The sequence below is a fragment of the Pleurodeles waltl genome, chromosome 11 (assembly GCF_031143425.1).
Source record: "Pleurodeles waltl isolate 20211129_DDA chromosome 11, aPleWal1.hap1.20221129, whole genome shotgun sequence".
Taxonomy (NCBI): Eukaryota; Metazoa; Chordata; class Amphibia; order Caudata; family Salamandridae; genus Pleurodeles; species Pleurodeles waltl.
In genome coordinates, this window is record NC_090450.1 from 868,927,792 (window position 1) to 868,949,600 (window position 21,809).

General features: G+C 47.2%; 1 protein-coding gene across 4 annotated transcripts in view; it reads left to right on the forward strand.

The window, feature by feature from the left end:
* GIT2 (GIT ArfGAP 2) overlaps nt 1-21,809 on the forward strand; it is a 374,247-nt gene that overhangs the window by 326,980 nt on the left and 25,458 nt on the right. For all 4 annotated transcript variants that reach the window (XM_069214722.1, XM_069214720.1, XM_069214724.1 and 1 more), the window contains one exon: nt 4,616-4,679. In XM_069214722.1, the coding sequence (XP_069070823.1) occupies nt 4,616-4,679 (64 nt within the window). The remainder of the gene's footprint in view (nt 1-4,615; nt 4,680-21,809) is intronic.

Below are 21,809 nucleotides of genomic sequence, written 5' to 3' on the forward strand. Positions count from 1 at the left end.
GGTCTGAGGGTTAGTAGTATTGGTGTAGTAGTTTAAACTGAATGAACTTGTGTCTGTAGTTGAATAGTACATGTATATTTGTATACTGTAATACACCCAGCATTTATTAGGTAACGATCTGTTTAAGTCCTCCTCCTGTCCACCTCTAGCCCCCACTCCTGGGTAAGTCTTGCTCACCATAATCTCGGAGTACAAAAAAGAGGTAGACTTCTAAGTATCTGCTCGTTGTATATATTTGTTTAAAAGCGGCAATTCCTTGGAAGGTTTAAGAAGGCTCAGAAAAGCAGCTTTGGGGGTGGAATGAAGCCTATGATAATACAGCATGGCCATGCGATCGCTACCCCCCATTTGCCCTATAATCTTAAAAGAGACATGAAAGTTCCACTAGTGAATAGGTCTCCTAGTACTTTGACACCCACCAGTCTCAAAATTATACCAGCAATTGTCCCCAATTTGAGGGAAGTAACGGGTTATGTGTAGCTGTTAATAGCAGGGAGTACCTGGTGGGATCTTTAAACACTAGGGCAGACGAGCTCACCCAGTAACGTCTGGTAGATCACAAATGGCATTTGTCATCCCAAGGTGGCACGGGATATCTTCCATCAGTGGAGAGAGACCTGGTTGGATCTTTTCATCCCATCGAAGTGCAGTGTCAAAACTTCTGTGCATTGACGTTCCAAAGAGTGCTCTCCAGGAGACGCATTGTGGCTAGAGTGGACCACGTTTCAACCATCCTACAGCAATTTTTTTCCAAGCAAACTGGTGACTAGAGCAGCGTTTTTTACTAAAGTTGTGATGTCTTTTTTTGTTACGCATTCCATCACACTCCCAAAATTTTTTGTCCCGCCTCACCCCTCGAAAGAGGAGAGACTCCATTGATTAGACATCAAAAGGGTCTTTTGCTTTTATATCTATCACACCAGAGACCAGGTGGATGATTAGCTGTTTTTGGAGTTCTCAGAGACTAAGAAAAGTAAGGCTGTTCAGAAAAGGTAGATAGCCCTCTGCCTTAAAATCTGCTATGCAATCTCCTGAACAACTGACAGCTCCTTCCACGAGTCAACACTGCTAACGCTGCGTTGGCACACACAGTGCCTATTCTTGGCATCTGTCAGAGCTTGGGCTTTGATGCACAGGTTCATGAAGCACTGTTGCCTTGACAGCCTGGCCCAACAGTAAGGACACTTGTGTCATTCAGTCATGCAGGACTTTTTGACCCGAGTCCACTCTACAGATCCTCCACCTTTGGGATGTACTGCTTTGGGATCTCTTCTAAATTTGAGAAATCTGCTGTTAGAAGTATCCATCAGAGGTAACCCTGTTTCTAGTGGATATTCTATCTGCCAGTTCCTCACAGCCCCCACACCTCCCTGTTCTGTGGAGTTCCCCCACTCCACCCCACCAACGTCACCATTTAAAAAGGTCACGAAGTAGATCTGTATTCTGATAACTTCAACTTTTCTGTGCTCTAGACTGCGGTTGCAAAAAGAGTCACCCACAAAACTGACAATGGCTTGCAATGTTGGTGCCTAAATGCAGCTCCGCGCCCTCACTTCCCACAAAGATGAATTTGGTCATTTTCATGACTGGGATAGAATGCAAGACTCTTGGAAATTACAGACTGTTCATCAAGGGTTGTTTGTGTTTTGACCATTGAGAAGTGAGTTGTGATGCTTCCACGTATAAGATTTACACTCTTGCTCCTTTCCACTCGTAGTTTCCCTTAGAAACACTGCTACGGGCAGGACATATTCATTTACATGCATTTGTTGCTCTAGATACATACATTGGGCAACTATGAAGGAACTAAAAGTTTTTGCATCCCTTCCCCCTTTACAGGATTAACTTGCGTATTATATGAAGGAGAGAAATCCCTTCAAAGCATTTGTGAAGATAAAGACTAAACACAATGACTATTTCTACTCATTTGTAAGCCAGTGGAACCAGTCTTATAATCACTGGTATGGGACCAGGAACTGAAGTCATCATAAGAACTAGCCAAGGATCCTTCCTCTAATGTTTAAAATGCTTTCATCTATGCCATCTCCTTCTCTTATTTTCCTCGGATGACAGTGAGCCGAGATTATTCTCGTTCTGGGTAATACGTCTGCAATTATCGCTACCTTTTACCCCCAGTATCTGTAGTTTCTAACAGAAGCCAAGATTAAACCTAATCAGGACTTCAAACGTCCATTCATTTCTGTGCAAATACGCTCAATGAGAAGGACTCACTTCGTACTTAAATACTACCACATTCCATATCCTCAAATCAAGTGTGCATGTGGTCCCCTTGTGTGCCACAACTGCCCCCATTAAATTCTGAGAAGAGGGATAAAAGGTTTAGCGTCTTTACCAATGGAAATTGCTGGTATTTCTTTTTATGGTTAGAAATATAGATTAGTCCTTGTGTCTTTTCTTGCACTCATGGGCCCTGCAACTAAAGGACTACAGTTCTTCTCTTCTATCCCTCATTATTACCGAGTACTTGCAAAAATGCTGCATTACAGAGCATGCTGCGGTGGGAAGAGGTGGGGTTTTTCAGTTGTGCAACTCGCATACCAGAGCATCTCAGGCAACTCCCCTCCTTAGGTAGAACCTCCTGCTTCTTTGATGAAGATAAGAGTCCTACCTGTCAACTTCTGCAGAGGGTATTTCTCTGTATCTCACTGGATTGCGTGGAAAATATACGCAGATTGCAGTCATAAGTGTAGATTGGCGTGCAGAACGAAATTCACTGTGGCTGAGACCCGTGAGACATTCAAAACTGTTGTCTCAAGAAAAGAAACAAAAAGGCATTCTATTCGAAGGTGCCCAGTCTTACTCCCTCCCTAAGGTGGAACCCTTTAAATACACGTAAAGTGCTCATCTTAGGAGGCGAACCACCCTCTTGGAATAGGACTTTGATATGAAACAGGAATGACGTGGTATATTGGCCAGCAAGTTGTGCACAGCATGCTCCAGGTTTTTTCTCTTCGTGGTTGAAGATAAGTGCCGAAGTGGCAGCAGTCACTGATGGCTACATTTAAGGGATGTGGTCACTAGCACTTCTCCTGGGCCTGCCTTGAAACTCCCAACGGGTGCATGGTCGTCCTCAAAACACATTGTCCTTTCTTTTAATTTCTTTTGGAATACATCTTCAATGTGGTAGACACTATCTACGTAGATTGTTCAATGACTAGGCCCAACTAATAGCAGTAAGACAAACAAGCAACAACAGCTTCCAGTCACTGCTGTCAGACACAGTTCTTTCCCAGGCGCTCTTTTGCACGTCTTACCACAACATATTTAAATTACTCCGCATATTCACGGGCATTGTTGATTCTCCGGTCAAGGCCATGTATGCGTCTGTGCCAGGTCAAAAACATGAGTTAATTATGATGCTTTTCTGAAGTCCGTTCGGAGATTGAGGCTTAATTTGGCAATGCTCTTTGTAATTGCATGTTTGTCCTAAATCTTGCCTGCTGGTATACTTTATTCACTTCACAACTGATTTTCAGTATATTTCTGAGTGATTGGGAATCAACAAGATAAAGCTACTTAGTCGACACTGCAAGTGTTTTCTGATTCTTAACTCATTTTATTGAGACAAGGTCATTTTCATTAGCTGTCGGTTTAATATTCAGAAGAATACAGATAGAAGAGTACCATGGAATGTTGCTTCCTGTTCATTGGGCTACCCAAGATGGTTACTGTTGCAGACATGGTTCCCAGGATACTCCAAAGGATGTACGGTTTAAGACATTTTGCTGAGGCATGTAGCGTCACAATTTCAAACCTGAAATTGAAAATGTAATAGCAATTTGATTTCCTTTGCCATGCCTTAATAAAACCAAATATGTATTCGTTTTTGTTAACTTAATTTTAGGGAGCAGTAAGAGAACAATTTTACTAGGTGAAACTGAACCCTTTATGTAGAGCACTCATGTCATTGTTTCCACTTAAAGTAAGTAGAAATATGTTAAACAAATGCAGGGAGAGAGTAAGTGGGCAGCTATCCAGTTGTAACTTTCAGCTGTTACTCTGAATTTACATTGGAACAGCTCGGCTGTGTATGTAACAGTTTTGAAGTGTGTTCTGTAAAAGACAAAAGTTAAAATAATAATAATAATAAGTTTGAGCTGTTACACTGGAAAAAGAAAATGATCAAATAATTATGGGATTTTGAATTCTGGACCAGTAAACGGCCAGAAACATGATGAGTAGGACTTTCTTTGGAAGGTGTACACTCTGTTTTAAATCTAAACCTACTGTAAGGTTGCCACAGCTTGGGAATGTAAGGGCAGAAGGATAATTTCCATATATCTTTATTGACCGTTATAAAGTTATATTTAAACTATTTGTTGTCTGTTCCATAAACAAAAAAGAATAGAGTGCACAGTGCGTGTCTTATATGCATGTTCCCGTTTATTCATTTTTGTCATCGAATTAACAGAAAACGGAGATGCTATCCCCTTTCGTTGCATCATCAGCACAAGCTTGTCCACTCACAATATGCAACTATAAATGATGTGCCCCTATTTTGCATGGTGTGTTTCTGGACTAATAGATATCATGCTTCTGCAAGAATAATTTGCTTGCATGTAAAAAATAATACTGATTTTCTTATTCCTTGCAGTTACATACCATGTTCAGAAAGAATACACGTGGCTGTAACTGAAATGGCAGCTCTGTTCCCAAAAGTAAGTAATGCTGTATGTAAAAGAGTGACTCAGTTAAATCATGTATGAACTTATTGTAAAAGATTTTTACCTGAATTAAAACTCAAACACAATACAGAGAGGAAAATGGGTTGTTAGTGAAACAACTACCTCCACCCTCCCCCCCACTCACACACAAACTCTCCCACGACTGCTAGCCCAAGCTCAACAACTTCAAATATTATAAAAGCTAAGAGGAATGATCATGTCCTGGGAACTACGATGCAGATGAGTCCTGTATCGGGCCCTGTGTTATCTCACTACTTAGTCGTATACTTAGTGATCTCCAAGGGGCTAGCCTATTGTCATTGCAGTTGGGGGTCTGCGTATCTACAATACTTAGTCTTAGCGATACAAGTAATGTTTAATGCCGGGTACAGCATGAACGTTTCTGTTATCGAGTGAGGAAGCAAGTGAGTCTTGTTGTCTGACCAGATCAATCAGAGGTGATTCTCGAATTCTGGATTAATTAGTTGCACAAGGTTACCTTAGGATATCATTTGGGTCCATTTATTTTGTGCCAAGCCACCTAAGTATTTTCAGAAATCCGCCTTATCAGTCAGGGCACAGTTGGATTTTGACATGGAAATTCTCTTTAACTAAGGCCTCAGTTGAGAAACATAGATTTTTGTACCATTACAGTCTAATTACGGAGTTAGGCGTAATAGTCAAATCTCAGGCATAAAATGGACAGCAAACCAGCTCTGTATAACCTCTCCTCAGACAAGATTTAAATCTTATACTCTTCAAAGTTGACATAGACAACATCCAATCAACCCCATTGTCACATTTGAGTAAAGCAACATCCTTTTCAAAGACGTAATCGGCTGCAGCCTCTACTGTTGTGTTGGGGTGATAGGCTGCACTTTTCTTAGCCCCTGACTACTCAAAATTAGGTCAAACAGAAAGAATAAGAGTGCAGTGGAATACTCTTAAATCTTTTTATAATAATGATTGCACAACTTGCCTTGTTCACACCACCAGTAATACTAATATTCATTACTTAAAGTGGGTCCTATATCTTAAACCAAACCATCGAAATTGGGGCATCCCTGCCAGTACCCGTTAGCGCAAAATCAGTAAATCAAAAAGCACCTAAAACTTGAACATAAATGGCCCTTACATAAGCACACCAATTTCGATCATCTGCAAAAGTTGCACAAATTTGGTGCTGCTGATTAAATGAATATTGTGTACACAATGGAATTTTCTTTGTTGCCGTTATGTACCACCGAAGCATTAATTACAAGAAAGAACACACTCCAGCCTGAAACATTTAAAAAAAAGACTTTATAAAGGAAATTACCATGGCAGTTTTTTTTAAATAATATTTATTTTCATTTTACTCAAACATTTATCATCCAGGAAAGAAAATCACCACAAAACAACCCTCTTGTTTTCATAAGCATAAGGTCTTAGTGGCATCTTGACTGTACATCCAGGACACAAAAAGTAATGATGTATCAAATGGATTTTTACAGTAGCGTTATGCAGCACCTTGTTGCCGCCTCACCCTTTCAGTGGGGAAAGCCTTTTCCTCCTGTACCCAGTTACTGTACTCACCCAATTTCTACTGTTAGAGGGAGTATCCCCTGTCAACACTCCTGCTCAGAAATCCCCTCCTCCAAAGCAGTTATGTTTGCAAACTCATTTGTTACCTCTGACTAGGTTTCCACATTTTCAACCTCCTTATCATCAGTCCTGGACAGTTTATGGGTTTTTGGGCTAATGCCAATTCCAACACATCTTTCATCCATAATGTTGTACTGCGGTTCATCCACCCTATGAGCGCAGCAGACTGTAATTAAAATTTCAGAATAAAAAGGAATAGTAGAGCATATGAATTCAGAAAAGTGCAACCATTGTGACTCTCTAAAGTGGAGTAAGCATTGATGGGTACGAATTCTTGCAGTTTTGTCACCATATGAATGACCTCCAGTCACCAGACTGGATCTGGCAAACCTTTTCCCTGGCAATTATTTTGCAAGGCTGCTAGGTTAGTTGTCAAGCCTTCTATCACAGCTCCTTCCACCCCAGGTGTGAAACAGACTGTATATGGCGGTGACTTGCGTTAGTCCCTGTTTTTCCCCACCTCATCAGCTTGGATCCAGAGCTCTACTTGGTTGTTTTACCATCAAAATTCCTCTGATAATTCATTAGAATATGGATTGGAGCATGAAGACTGGTATGAGGATCTAGGGGAAGCCAGTGGACTGGATACTTCTCCAGATGCTGGCATGCTCTCTCCTTCCGCTGTGGCTACGGAGGGTGGGGCACCTTATGCGATGGTGGTGCGTAGGGCAGCTGAGGTCTTGGACCTAGACTTGCCTACGGTGTCAGTCAGGAGTAATCTCCTGACGAAGGTGCTTCAGCCAGGGTTTGCTACATCAGAGCTGATGATACTCTTTAATGAAGCCCTCACAGATGTCCTTCTCGGAACATGGTCCAAACCCAGCACAGGGGCTCCTGTGAATAGGGCAATCGGCCGTCGCCATAGACCAGCTCCAAACGACCCTAGTTTCCTCACCCAGCACCCCACCCCGGAGAGCTTGGTGGTCCAAGCCTCCACTTCCCGCGGTGCCTTCCCTTCCGCCCCTCCTGATAGGGAATCCAAGAGGCTAGACCAACTTAGAAAGAAGTTGTTTTCTTCCTCCAGCCTGGCATTGAGGTCAGTAAATGCCTCTTGCCTATTGGGCCATCTTTCCCATACTTTATGGGATACGGTGGCACAAGCGCTGCCCTAGGTCCCGGAGGGCATACGGGACACTCTCAACCAAGCTGTGAAGGATAGACGAGATACAGCCAAGTTTTACCATCAGGTGTAGCTTGGACACGACCGACTCGCTGGGTAGAGCGATTTCATTGATGGTGACCATCCGACACCACGCCTGGCTACGTTCCACTGGCTTTTCGGGGGATGTCCAGTCGAGCTTGATGAACATGCCTTTCGATGGGTCTCGCCTTTTTGGTGAGAAGGCAGACTCTGCGTTTAAGAGGTTCAAGGGTTTTCGAGCTACGGCCAGATCCTTGGGCCTCTCACCGCCGGCTCGCCAGCAGTCTGCCTATCGCCCCTTTTGAGGCATTGGAAGGGGTGCAGTACCACGCCAACCACAGGTTAGCCACCATCCTCTGGCTTCACAGCATCCCGTGCGAGGACAAGGTCATGGTACCATCAGACCCAGAGGGTCTGGGTAGAGGTCGGCTAACACCCAGCCCCCTTCTTTCGCAGCACCCAAGCCATCCTAATATGGTTCCGCAAGACCATGTCTGTCCAGTTAGAGGGAGGATTCAATTTCATCTCCCTCACTGGTGGTCCATAACATCGGACAAATGGGTCTTGCATATCATACAGAAGGACTATTCCCTCCTCTTCCAGTCTTTCCCTCCTATCCCTCTGATAAAAGAACGGCTGATGGAGGATCATTTGGCCTTATTCCGCAAGGAAGTTACGCCAAGGAGCCATAGAAAGGGTCCTGATGTCAGAAGTAGGCAGTAGTTATTTCCTCTACTTTCTGATTCCAAAAAAGAATAAGGGTCTTCGCCCTATCTTGGAATTAAGGGACGTCAATCTCTTCCTCAAAAAGGAGAAATTCAAGATGCTCACTCTTGCTCAGGTCTTCTCTGCCCTAGACCAAGGAGACTGGATGGTAGCGCTGGACTTGCAGGATGCGTATTTTCACATCCCATCCTGCCCGCCCACAGGCGTTACTTGCGGTTTAAGGTGGGCCACAAGCTCATTCAGTTTTCCGTGCTCCCTTTCAGACTCACCAGTGCCACTCGGGTGTTGTGATGGTGATGGTGGTGGTGGCAGCTCATTTGCGCAGGCTAGGGATTTCAGTTTTCCCCTACCTCGATGACTGGCTGTTGAAGGCTCTGACGTGCCGAAGTCGCACCTTACTCCCTCTCAGAAGCTCCCTTTCATTGGGGCTGTTCTGGATACAGTGCAGTTTCAGGTTTATCCACCCGAACTGCGAGTCCTGGATATTCAAAATATGATACCGATGTTTCGGCCTCTATCCTGGATTTTGCTGAGACTCTGAGGCTGTTGGGACTCATGGCTTCCCGCATCCTGTTAGTAAAACATGCCAGATGGCATATGAGGGCTCTTCAGTGGGACCTGAAGTTCCAATGGGCACAGCAACAGAGAAATCTTACCAACATGGTTCAGGTCTCGGAGGGAACAGCAAACGTTCTGCATTGGTGGTTAATGAACGGTGATTGGGTCAGAGACAGACTTCTGATGGATACAACTACCTGTGGATTCCTCACCTCATGAATACTCCCATGGCGCCAGCATTTGACGGAAATCTTCTTACTAGTCTCTGCACGTCGACGAGGACGTCACTGTCTCGCACGCGACGCCGTCTGACGTCATACAGGCAATAAGAGGTCCTCGACGACGTGCGGACGTCAGTTCCCTTTTTTCCGTGCATTCGAAACGGTTATCTTCGAGGGAGCAACTGTTACTCTTGCGGTTACAGTGTATATCTTGCTGCGTACTTCTTCTCTGTGGAAATAATGTCGCAGAGAAAGTCTGGATTTAAGCCTTGTCGTGAGTGTGGAGGCAAGATGTCGGTGACGGATCCTCATTCCGATTGCCTTTGGTGTTTGAGCTCCGACCACGACGTCTCGACTTGTGATTCGTGTCAGCACATGAATCCGAAGGCCATTAAAGAACGCGAGGCGAAGCTGTTTATGGCCAAATCAAAGGAGAAGCATCACAAGAAAAAGTCTTCTCCAAGACATCGGCGTCATCGAGACTCCCGGCGCCGTAGAGAATCTCGGCGTCATTCAAGGGAGGCTCGTTCCAGGTCTCCGGATCGGCGCCGGAGGACATGGGAGGTCAGCCCCACGGTGACGCCGCATCCTTCGACGCCGTTGCTCTCTCCGACGTCTCCAACTTCGCCTGGACAGGCGTCAGTGATTGAGGTATTGGAGCCTCAGGTGTTTTCTCCGGCGCAGACGCCGAGGCCGGCGTCGGGGTCGCCTCCGAGTCAGGCACCCCAGTATCCGGCTTTTCCCACCCCTGGAGCCGATAGTTCCGCATTCTTGAATGCGATGTATGCCATCTTCCAACAGATGGCTCCAGGGGGTGCTCCGGCTGGGCCTTTGGCCTTTTCTTTGGGTGATCCTGCGCCTCTTCGGCCGGCACCCTTTATGCCCTTTCTCCCGTTTGGGAACGTGGGCTCGGCGCCAGTGTCGGCGCCGGTGGCCGCTCCGATGGCTTCGGAGGGATTGGCCCCAGGGATTTCCATCCCGTCGACGTCGAGATTTCGGCCTGTGACTCCGGTGGGTCCATCCGTTTCATCTGCTCTTCAGTCGGCGCCGAAGTTACCTGTGGCGCCGGATGCGGCGTCGGTGGCTTCGGAAGATCGGCGCCGATCTCCGACTTCGGCGGAGGTGTTGTCGACTCCGCGGATTGAGCAACGACTGCATTCAAGGAGGCGTGCTCTCCGGGTACTAGAGGAGCAGGAGTACCAACGAGCCCTAGAGGAAGGAGAGCTAGAGGACTCGGGTGATGGGCTGCGTGGACTGGAGTCGGCCAGTGGGCTGGACACTTCCCCTGAGTGGGACCTTTCGTCCCCGGGGGAATATACCGAGGAAGCTGCTTCCTTTCATACAGTGGTACGGAAGGCAGCTAGTTTTTTGGACCTGCCTTTGCCGGTGGTGGAGGCGAAACAAAACCTTTTGACAGAGGTGTTGCATCCGGCCTCAGCAGCGGCGGAGCCTCTATTACCTTTTAATGACGCTCTGCTGGATCCGGTTTTAGAGGTGTGGAAGAAGCCGGCATCTTCCCCAGCAGTTCACAGAGCCGTGGCCAGGAGGTATCGGACGGCTCCAACTGATCCTGGTTTCCTATCTAGGCACCCTACGCCGGAGAGCTTGGTTGTGCAGGCCTCCTGTTCGTCCAAATCAGCGCCTGGTTCTTTCCCGACGGTGCCTGGGGACAGAGACTCAAAAAAGCTAGAGGCGCAGTCGAAGAAGATTTTTTCGTCCTGCAGTCTGGCGTTAAAAGCCACTAATGCGACCTGTATCCTGGGGAGGTATATTCATGCTCTGATGGATGACATCTCCTCTTCGTTTACAGAGCTTCCCCAGGGTCTTTTGGATCTTGTCTCTGATGCCCAGGCTGCTGCGACCCAAATTATCCAGACGGGACTGGATACCACCGACTCGGTAGCCAGAGCAATGGGCACAACTGTGGTGGAAAGGAGACAGGCCTGGCTACGTAACTCGGGCTTTTCGGCAGATGTACAGTCCACATTGTTGGATCTCCCGTTTGATGGGGACAAACTGTTTGGGGCTAAGGCTGATTCGGCCTTGGAACGTTTTAAGGAGAGCAGGGCCACGGCTAAGTCGTTGGGACTCCAAGCTCCTTCTTCCACGGCCTCTTCCAGATTCTTCAGGAGGTTTCGTGGATTTGGGCGTGGCTCTTCCTCCTCTTCCTTTCGGGGAAGATATCAGCAACCTGCCTCTTCCCACCCCTATAGATCTTTTAGGGGGAGGGGTAGGGTCCGCACCAGGGGAGCCTCTCAGCAGCACTCTGCCTCTTCCTCATCCTCTGGCGGGGTGCAGCAGGGGAAGCAGCCTTAGGCTTCCACCATTTCCCACTCACTCCTCTCCTGTAGGGGGAAGATTACAGCATTTTCTCACCAAATGGGAGACTGTTACGTCGGACACTTGGGTTCTCAGTGTTGTGGGAAAAGGCTACACCCTTCCCTTTCGGGAGTTTCCGCCCCTCATCCCGCCCCGCCCTTCGTATTGTTCACAAGAACACCTCCTGTTGCTAGAACAGGAGGTAGAAGTCCTCCTTTTAAAGGGCGCCGTGGAGTTGGTCCCGGAGCAGGAAAGGGGTCAAGGAGTTTACTCAAGGTATTTCCTGATTCCCAAGAAGGATGGTCGTTTGAGACCAATTCTGGACCTGAGGATCTTGAATTGGTTCCTCAAGCAGGAAAAGTTCAAGATGCTGACCCTAGCACAGGTGCTTTTGGCGTTGAACATGGAAGACTGGATGGTGTCTGTCGACTTGCAGGATGCTTACTTTCATATCCCGATACTCAAGTCACACAGGAAGTATCTCCGGTTTGTGGTGGGATCGCAACACTACCAGTTTGCGGTCCTTCCGTTTGGTCTTACTTCAGCACCTCGAGTCTTCACGAAGGTGATGTCGGTGGTTGCGGCAGAGCTCAGAAGGAAGGGGATAGCAGTATTCCCTTACTTGGACGATTGGTTGATCAAAGCCAAGTCCCCGGAGCTTGTGTTGCGTCATCTGCAGTCAACAACCCAGTTGTTGTTCGACCTGGGCTTTTCGGTGAACGAGCCCAAATCTCACCTGGAGCCCTCTCAGCGCCTCCTGTTCATAGGGGCAGTACTGGATACGACATTGGGTCGGGCCTTTCCTCCGCCTCAGCGGATTCAAGATATTCAGGATTTGGTTCCAATGTTTCGAAATGGAGCGGTAGTTCCAGTCCTCAAGGTCCTTCGTCTGCTCGGTCTTTTTGCCTCCTGCATTCTGTTGGTCACGCATGCTCGCTGGCACATGAGGGCTCTTCAGTGGTGCCTCCGAAGGCAGTGGTCTCAACACAGAGGGGATCTAGAGGGTACTGTCAAGATCTCCAGAGATGCTGCTGTGGATTTGAAGTGGTGGATTGCAAGCAACAATCTTTCACAAGGAAAACCGTTCCAGCAGTCGCCACCAGTGGCCACAGTCATAACGGATGCTTCCACTCTAGGGTGGGGAGCTCATCTGGGGGATCTGGAGATCAAAGGTCTTTGGTCTCCAGAGGAACAGATTTTTCACATCAATCTGTTAGAGTTACGGGCTGTACGTCTGGCTCTCAAGGCCTTCCTCCCTTCCCTTCGTGGTCAGTCGGTACAGGTCCTAACGGACAATACTACCACGATGTGGTACATAAACAAGCAGGGAGGAGTGGGGTCGTACCTTCTCTGCAGAGAAGCTCTTCGACTATGGTCCTGGGCAAAGGACCATCGGATTTGCTTGATAGCAAACCATCTGGCCGGAGTCTTGAACGTGCGTGCGGACAGTCTCAGTCGCCACTTCTCGGCAGACCACGAGTGGCGTCTCCATCCAGATCAAGTCCGTTTAATCTTCCAGAAGTGGGGGTTTCCTCGGGTAGATCTGTTCGCCACTCGAGAGAACGCGCATTGTCCGTTGTTCTGCAGCCTTCAGTATCCGATGCAGGAAGCGTTGGGGGACGCGTTTCAAATGACCTGGTGCGGCCAGTTGCTTTACGCGTTTCCTCCCATACCCTTGATTCCTCGAGTATTGAGGAAGATTCGCCAAGACCGGGCTCTAGTAATCGTAATAGCTCCGGATTGGCCAAGGAGGGTGTGGTACTCCGACCTTCTCCAACTCTCAACGTGCCCGCCGCTCCGTCTTCCTTTCAGGGCAGACCTCCTCTCGCAGTCGCAGGGGCAGGTTCCACACCCCAACCTCCAGAGTCTGCACCTACATGCCTGGAGATTGAACGGGGCAACCTGAGTTCCTTCTCTCTCCCGCCTGAGGTAGTGGATGTTATATTAGCGGCCAGGCGACACTCCACTAAATCTATCTATGCTAATAGGTGGTCTAAATTTGTTGCGTGGTGTGGAGAGAGGCAGATTGATCCTTTACAAGCTCATCTATCGGACGTTTTGTCTTTTGCTCTATCTCTGGCGCAGAAAGGTTGTGCAGTGGCTACCATTAAAGGTTATTTATCGGCCTTGTCAGCCTTTATATGTCTTCCAGACCAACCATCTTTATTTAAATCCCCTATTGTTATCAGATTCTTGAAAGGTCTTCTAAATCAATATCCTCCAAAGCCATTCGTTATGCCGCAATGGGATTTGTCCTTAGTCCTGACTTTCCTTATGGGGTCCCCTTTTGAACCTATGCATTCTTGCCCCTTGAGGTATTTGGTTTTAAAAACAGTCTTCCTGATAGCTATAACATCAGCAAGGAGAGTGAGTGAGTTGCAGGCTTTATCAGTAAAACCCCCTTATACAACTTTTTATGGGGATAAGGTGGTGTTGAGGACCAAGGCTGCTTTCCTCCCGAAGGTTGTTTCACCCTTCCATTTCGCTCAGGCAATTACTTTGTCCACGTTCTATCCTCCGCCTCATCCTTCCAAAGAGGAAGAAATCCTGCACCGTCTGGATCCAAAGAGAGCGTTGAGCTTCTTTATCGATAGAACAAAGGATTTCAGGCTGGAGGATCAGCTGTTTATTGGATACGTGGGCAAGAGGAGAGGAAAGGCAGTCCACAAGAGAACACTATCCAGGTGGGTTGTTCTTTGCATTAAAATATGTTACTCTTTGGCAAAGAAGGATCCTCCTGAGGGCATTAGAGCTCATTCCACCAGAGCTAAGTCGGCCACTTCGGCCTTAGCCAGAGGTGTTCCTGTGGTCGACATCTGCAAGGCCGCAACTTGGTCGTCCCTTCACACTTTTGCAAAACATTACTGTTTAGATTCTGAGGTTAGAAGGGACGGCCATTTTGCACGGTCAGTGCTGCAGGATTTCTTGGTTTGACCATTTAGGCACCCACCGCCGGGCGTGGTACTGCTTTGGGACTCTATTCATGAGGTGAGGAATCCACAGGTAGTTGTATCCATCAGAAGAACGAGTTACTTACCTTCGGTAACGACTTTTCTGGTGGATACATTAGCTACCTGTGGATTCCTCACGGTCCCACCCGCCTCCCCGTTGCCTTTATGGTCTTGCCAAGTAATCCTTGAGTGCGCTCCTCTTGATCTTTGAGGGTGCAATAGATGTGTATATATAATATATTTATATATATGTGGGTATATGTGTATATATCTTTATGTATATACTTGGTGTGTGTATATATTTTTAAAAGAAAGAGTTTTATATATATATATATATATATGTGCATAAAAAACATTTACAGTTATTCATACAATGTGGTGTATTTTTACAATATAATGGATGTTGCTTTGTTCTTTCATTGCATTGCCTGGTTGTTCTCATGCACGTAAAAAATGATTGGTACTGACGTCCGCACGTCGTCGAGGACCTCTTATTGCCTGTATGACGTCAGACGGCGTCGCGTGCGAGACAGTGACGTCCTCGTCGACGTGCAGAGACTAGTAAGAAGATTTCCGTCAAATGCTGGCGCCATGGGAGTATTCATGAGGTGAGGAATCCACAGGTAGCTAATGTATCCACCAGAAAAGTCGTTACCGAAGGTAAGTAACTCGTTCTTCTCTCCCTTCCCCTATCAGACTTTACAGTAGTGACAGATGTGTCACTTCTGGGATGGGACAGCCATCTGGGAGAGAGGGAGATCAGAGGTCTCTGGTCTCCGGCGGAATCTGGACTCCATATCAACTTACTGGAGCTCCGTGCAATCCGGCTAGAATTTAAGGCATTTCTTCCAGTTGTCAAAGGGAAGATAGTGCGGGTGTTCATGGACACCACCGCAGTGTAGTACTGGAACAAGCAGGGTGGTGTAGGGTTGTGGACCCTTTGTCAAGAGGCCCTGCGTCTGTGGTCAGAGCTGGAACAGCAGGGCATAACCCTGGTGGTTCAATACCTGGCAGGTTCTCTGAATACCAGAACAGACAAACTCAGCTGTCGATGCCTAGCGGATCACCACTGGCATCTCCATCCGGATGTGGCACAAGGGCTCTTTCAGCAGCGGGGAGAGCCTTGGTTAGATAGGTTCGCCTCCAAAGAGAACACCCAATGTCACCCGTATTGCGCATTGGAGTTTCCAAAGCAGCACTCGCACGCCACCGCTTTTCATCGAGTAGAGCTCAGACTTCCTGTATGCTTTTCTGCCTATACCAATTCTGCCCAGAGTTCTCAAGAAGATCAGGAACGACTGTGCCAAAGTAATCCTGGTGGCTCTGGTCTGGGAACGGAGAGTCTGTTATCCAAGCTTCGGAAAATGAGCATCGATCCTCCATTCAGGCTACCTGTTCGAGAAGATCATTTGTCGCAGCAAAAGGGGAAGGTTCTCCTCCTGAACCTGGCAACTCTGTGCCTTCATGCGTGGAGATTGAGCGGCGGCAGTTGACTGCCTTCGACCTTCCTTCCAAGGTCTACTGTTGGAAACACTTTCTATATTATTTTACTGAAAGATCTATGGGTCCTTTTTCTGCTTCTCTTTCTAACATTCTTGTCTTTATCTTGTCACTTGCCCAGCGAGGCTGTCCACTGGCTACTCTCAAGGGTTATCTTTCTGCCTTATTGGCTTTTCTTCGGCTGCCCAGTCGGCCTTCATTACTCAAATCTCCTATTGTAAATAGATTCCTTAAAAGGCTTGTACATATGTTTCCTCCTGCACCCTTTATCATGCCTTAGTTGGACTTAAATCTGGTTTTCACCTATCTTATGTGCGCTCCCTTTGAGCCTTTACACAATTGTCCCATCCGGCTGCTCACCATCAAGACATCTTTCTTAGTGGCAATAACATCCACCAGGAGAGTGAGTGAGATGTAGGCTCTCTCATCAAAACCTTCATATATCACCATGTTTTCGGACAGGGTAGTGCTTTGCACTTGTACCTCTTTCCTCCCTAAGGTGGTGACCCCATTTCACCTGGGTCAGAACATCACTCGGCCCACCTTCTTTGCTCCACCGCATCCCTTTAAGGAAGAGGAGCGACTCCATTGACTGGACCCAAAAAGAGCGTTGTTGTTCTACCTTGACCGCATCAAAGAGTTCTGGGTGGATGACCAACTCATATGGGGTAGGTGGGAGCAAAGAAAGGTCGGGCAGCGCAAAAAACAAACCATTTTGCGCTGGTTTGTTCGCTGCATAAAAATCTGCTACGTTCTGACCAAGAAGCAGCCTCCTGAGTGCTTGAGGGCCCATTCAGCCAGAGGCAAGGCTGCTACCACAGTGTTAGCACAAGGTGTACCAGTCCTGGGCTTCTGTCAGGCTGCACTGTCGGACGTCTCTGCAAACGTTTGCCAAACACTACTGCCTGGACAGTCAGGTCTGCAGAGATGGTCACTTTGCCCTTTCAGTCCTGCAGGACTTTTTAGTTTGAGGGCAATTCGTCTGCAGCCCACCGCCAATAGGTTATGGCTCGGGCATCTATTCTAAAGGTAAGGAATGTGCACCTAGAAGTCTCTATCAGATGAACAAGTTACTTCCCTTCGGTAATGCATTATCTGGCAGAGACTCTATCTAGCTGCAGATTCCTAACACCAACCCATGCCTTCCCACTCTGCGGACTCATTTCCTAGAGTTAAGGATTGTCTGTTTCAGAGCCCTGTTTTTTGTTTTTTTTTGCACAGACAAAAATGTTGGTTCTTTTCATGGCACTGCTCTTCTGGCGTGGAAGTTTGTGGAAAAGTACTGACATACACGTGCCCTGGTGGTGCCTTCATCGGCAACCGTGATGTCCTAGATGACTCCAACGCTGACGATGAAGCTACGAAGATCCGAACAACGCCACCCGAAAACGTGCACAAGGGTATTGCTCAGCAAAAGTTCTGGATTTCAAGCTAGTGTCTGGAAATTCTAAAGGTAAGAAATCTGCAGCTCAATAGAGTCTCTACCAGATAATGCATTACCGAAGGTAAGTAGCTTGTTCGTTTGTGCCATATGTTGTCTCTAGAATCCCCAATCTTCTCAGTCATTCCCTGGGGTCATGCTTTAAGTTTCAACTAGGCAGGGGTCTACTTTACGGATGCTTGCCATTGCTCTTTTTTCAAGTGTTTTGTAGAAGTTGTAGGAGGATTGTGCGCATCCGATGCTGATCACCCTAGGTTTGGTAGTTATTTGGCACTCCAATGTAATCCCCCCTGTTTTCCTCTTCTAGATAGCACAGACTTACGTTTGCTGCAGAATGGTCAAGTCCCCATCCCAGTTCTCTGATACTTTGAGTCGTGCCAACTAGCGACCATTTGTTCACCACCAAACGTGTCAGACATGTATTTGGGTGCCTGAAAACCTGCTACAGAACCAGTCTATATGTGCTATCGCTCACAATTTGTTGACGGGTGCAGGCCTGAGCGTTTGAACTTCCAGTCCTGCTTATCTGATGTTCTGCACTTTGTGCGAAGCAATTGCCATTGTGGAAGATATCTAGCTGCCTTGTCTGCCTTCATGTGTTCTCCTTATAAACCCTTCTTGTCAAGTTATTTCCTTGTATTGCCTTTTCTAAAAGGTCTGTTGTGCTTTTCCTCGGATGTCCTCCATTTATAAGGAGTAGAATTTGAACTTGATTTTAAACTTTGTGGCTTCGCTATTTGAACTGATTCACAGGTGTTTGGTTAGTCTACTTGTTCTGATGTTTGTATTCTTTGTGGCCCATACAATTAGTGAATTTGAGACTCTCTAGGTCTGGCCTTGTTTCATTGTTTACTACCTAGACAAGATTGTTTCATACATCGTCGTCTTTCTTATTGAAGTTGTATTTGCCTTCGCATCTTCGAGTCTCACTCTTCCATCCTTCTTGTCTTTCCCTCATCCCACCAAGGTGCAATACCTTAGTACATCAATCACACAAGACAAGACTGAGTGGTCGGTCTACTCTCTGTGCACTTTGCTGGAGTCAAGAAAGGCACGGGCCATATGGGGGAAGGAGGTAGTCCTGTGCTAAACCAAACTGCACTGCTCATACTGGTGGGACTGGCAGTGGCAAAAAGAAACATTGCCAGACAATGGGGGGCTAAGGAGGCCCCTAATGCTCATGAATGGGCAAGGGACATAGATTGGTGCATGATGCGTCAAAAGCAGGTATATGCTGAGGAGGGATGCCCCAGAAAACGGGAGAAAGTATGGGCTCCATGGAGGAGTTACTGAGCCCGAAAAGGACTGGGTCAGATTGGTGGACAGGGTCAGGTTGTTTGGGTGAAAGTAAGTTGATTCAGTTGTCATGGTAGTGGCATTTTCAATCGTAGAACTTGGGAGGGACACAATGGCTGTTACTGGCTGTTTGTTGTATGTTACAAACTCATTAAAAAAGATTTATATTAAAAAAAAATTTAAAAAAAAGGCACAGGCATTCCCAAATTTCATGTGAGGTCAACTTGTGAATAAAGATCTGCTGCACCTTGGCTGAGAAAGATCCTCCAGCTAGCTTGTATGCCCATTCCACTAGGGTCAACTCCTTGAGACCCTCACGGGTGAGTAGCCCCACTTTACAAAAACTGATTGATTGTTTGATTGTCATGGTAGCTACCACTGCCTTTACCAGTGGTATCTTGATGTCTAATATTTGCTGGGTGGCCACTTGGTCTTTGCACCATAACTTTGTCTAACATTACTGTCTCAAAGCTTAGGCACACAGCGATGGTTACTATGCACAGGTTGCATTGCATGATTTCCTTGGCTAAACCCACCCCTAATACTGTGTTTCTTTGGGTCTCATTTATAAAGTGAGGAATCTGGCAGAAGAAGTATGCATCAAAATAAAATGTTACTTACTTTGGTAATTGCATTTCTGATGGCTACTATAACTCTCTGCGGATTCCTTACTACCTCCCTACTCCCCTGATGAGTTTGTGACAGAGAAAATAAAATCTCAAAGTATGCTGCTGTAAAAGCTCTTTGGTTCCTAGCTTGCACACTTTGAATGGGAGTACAAACTGATGCCAGTTATGCCAATAGGCACCATATATAGCGAGTGGTAGTTACATCCATGGTGGTTGGAGCTGTGATTGAAATATGAGATGCCTTTTGGCCGTGCTGGTGAGCTATAGCTGGTGGGGAAGTTTTTCAGATTGAATTTGGTGCCTGGAGGATATTCATAAGGTGAGGTATCTACTGGAAGATATAGTATCTAGCAGAAATATTGTTACAGAAGTTGGGTAACTGTTGCATTTGTGGCATGTGTAGCTGTAGTTGCAAATGCTTTGCATACTCTTGCCATCTAGTGTTGGGCTTGGACATATGTAATCTGTTTTTATTGAAAGAAGTCCTTATGAGTCACGAGGTATAGTGACTCCACCTATTTCTAGTAATGCTCATGGGCATCAGCTCCATTGTTATATTGTGTTTTTCTCTGCCGTCCTTTTCACATGTGTTTCGGTGAGCTCCAACTTGATGTTGTGTGGTGTTCTCACCAGACTCTCAGAACTGTTTCTCTTCGATAGAGTACACAGTTTTTTTTTATAACCAATTTTATTATTTTTTAAATACCTGTAGACACAACAGAGAAACGATAAAAACACATATGTGTCAGTGAGTACACGACAGTCCTGCTAAATCAATCAAGGCAATATTTTCCGCAGACAACAACCCGCCTCCCTTCTCCAACAGAGCATGATAACCTTATTTCGCACAGGCAGCCCCCTGTAAGCCCACCACCTCCCCGAAATTTTCTCATATATGTGGGGACAGCCCCATGCCTCGTAGATCGGCTTTTTCAGTTGAGAGCACCAGTCCACACCGGATCGCCAGTTCGAGAGTGACGGTATCGTTGGGCCTCTCTAGAGCTCTGCAAGGTCTCTATTAGCCACCAGTCATGCAACCCTCCCCCCCCTCCATGCAACAGGTGCACCTCTGGTTGACCACATCTCATACAAGCCGGGGGATCCCCGGGTGAATATGTCTGAGTCCACAGGTATGACATATGAAAGTAGTTTATCTGGATCATTCTTAACCTGGTGGAAATGGCCAATTCCCTTGGTGCTAGATAGGCCTCCCTCCAGTCATCCTTATCCAGTTCTCCCACCCAGGCCGCCCACTTCTCCGGCAACCGGGCGAGGCCGTCAGGTGTGTTAGTAAGCAAGGATCAATAGATCTGGGTAATGGCCCCCCTCCCCAAGCGCCCCGAGAGCAGTTTCGCCTCAAGCGGGTTGAGATCCGGGGGAGAGAGTCCGGACGGCAAGTGGGTCCGCAAAGCGTGACTCATCTGAGGGAAGCTAAAAAACTGGGAACCGGCTAGGGCATAGTGTTCCCTCAGCTGCTGAAAGAACATCAGAGTATCACCGGTGCAGACATCCCCCTGATATGTGATTCCAATGGCTTCCCATTGTCAAACCCTCCAACGGGACACCTGCTGCAACCATGTTCCCTGCCACAGAGGCATCAGCTGTGTGAGGCGTCGGTCCCAACCCGGCAGCCACAGTGCCACCCACCAACACTGCACCGTCACCCACGTACAGTCTGGGGCCCCCAGCGGGAGCGGATCGCCATACAACACTCCCAACAGGCCCTCAAAGCCATGGAAACCCAGCTCCAAGAGATAAGTCGGATTGTCCCATCCCCCTGTAAACCACTCATTGATTGGGATGAGCTGAGCCACCAAGTAATAGACATAGAGGTCGGGAACACCCATTCTGCCCTCGTAGGGTGATTTCCGTGCAGAGCAAAAGGCCACCTGGTGGCACACCCATATCCCCCACCCACCCCTGCACTCCATATGAAGGAGGTGAGTTTGGAAGTGAGGGATAGAAACCAGGAGCGGGGCACCAAGTAGGGAAAGTTTGTCAGGGCGTACAAATAGCAGGGGGGGGCAGATCATTTCAAAAAGGGCGTTTCGGCCCAGAGGGTTCAGGGGCAATCGAGCCTAGTGGGCCAGATCATCCCCCAGTGCGCTGGATAGGGAATGAAAATTCACCTGCCATGCCAGAGCCGAGAGAGGTAAATCCCCAAGTATTTGAAGGTGATACACCTTACCAGAGTACACAGTTATTCTTACTCCTCGGATCCAACCATCCCGTAGTCCTTTCAACTCCACTTCGCAGTCAACCTTTTTCTCTGTTCGGGGCTGAGCTCTTCCAAGCTTCCATCACTTCTGTCCCTGAGAATATCCACGTTATTGAACGGACTCCGCTCCGTTTCTGCCCCTCTTGCCACCTCATGTACACGAGGACCGACCTGCATGAAGTCTATAATCTCTATAGTCCGACCATCGAGAGGGTTCTTGTGTGGCGTGCCTTGAGTTTTTAAATAAGCCTCGGTTACCATGGCCACGAGAGGAAAAGGATACTCTTGACCTCTTTAGTGACCAGGACTCCAAAGATAAGTAGCAGCTGGAAGCTTCCAGCATTGATAAGGAAGAGACGTTTTGGCAGACAGCACCAACTCAGATGCCGAAACCGAAACAGATGAGCTTCTGTTGGCTCAGCGCCCTCCACCAAAGGTAGTTACAGTGAGTATCACTCTCCCGTATCCCACACGCCCCAG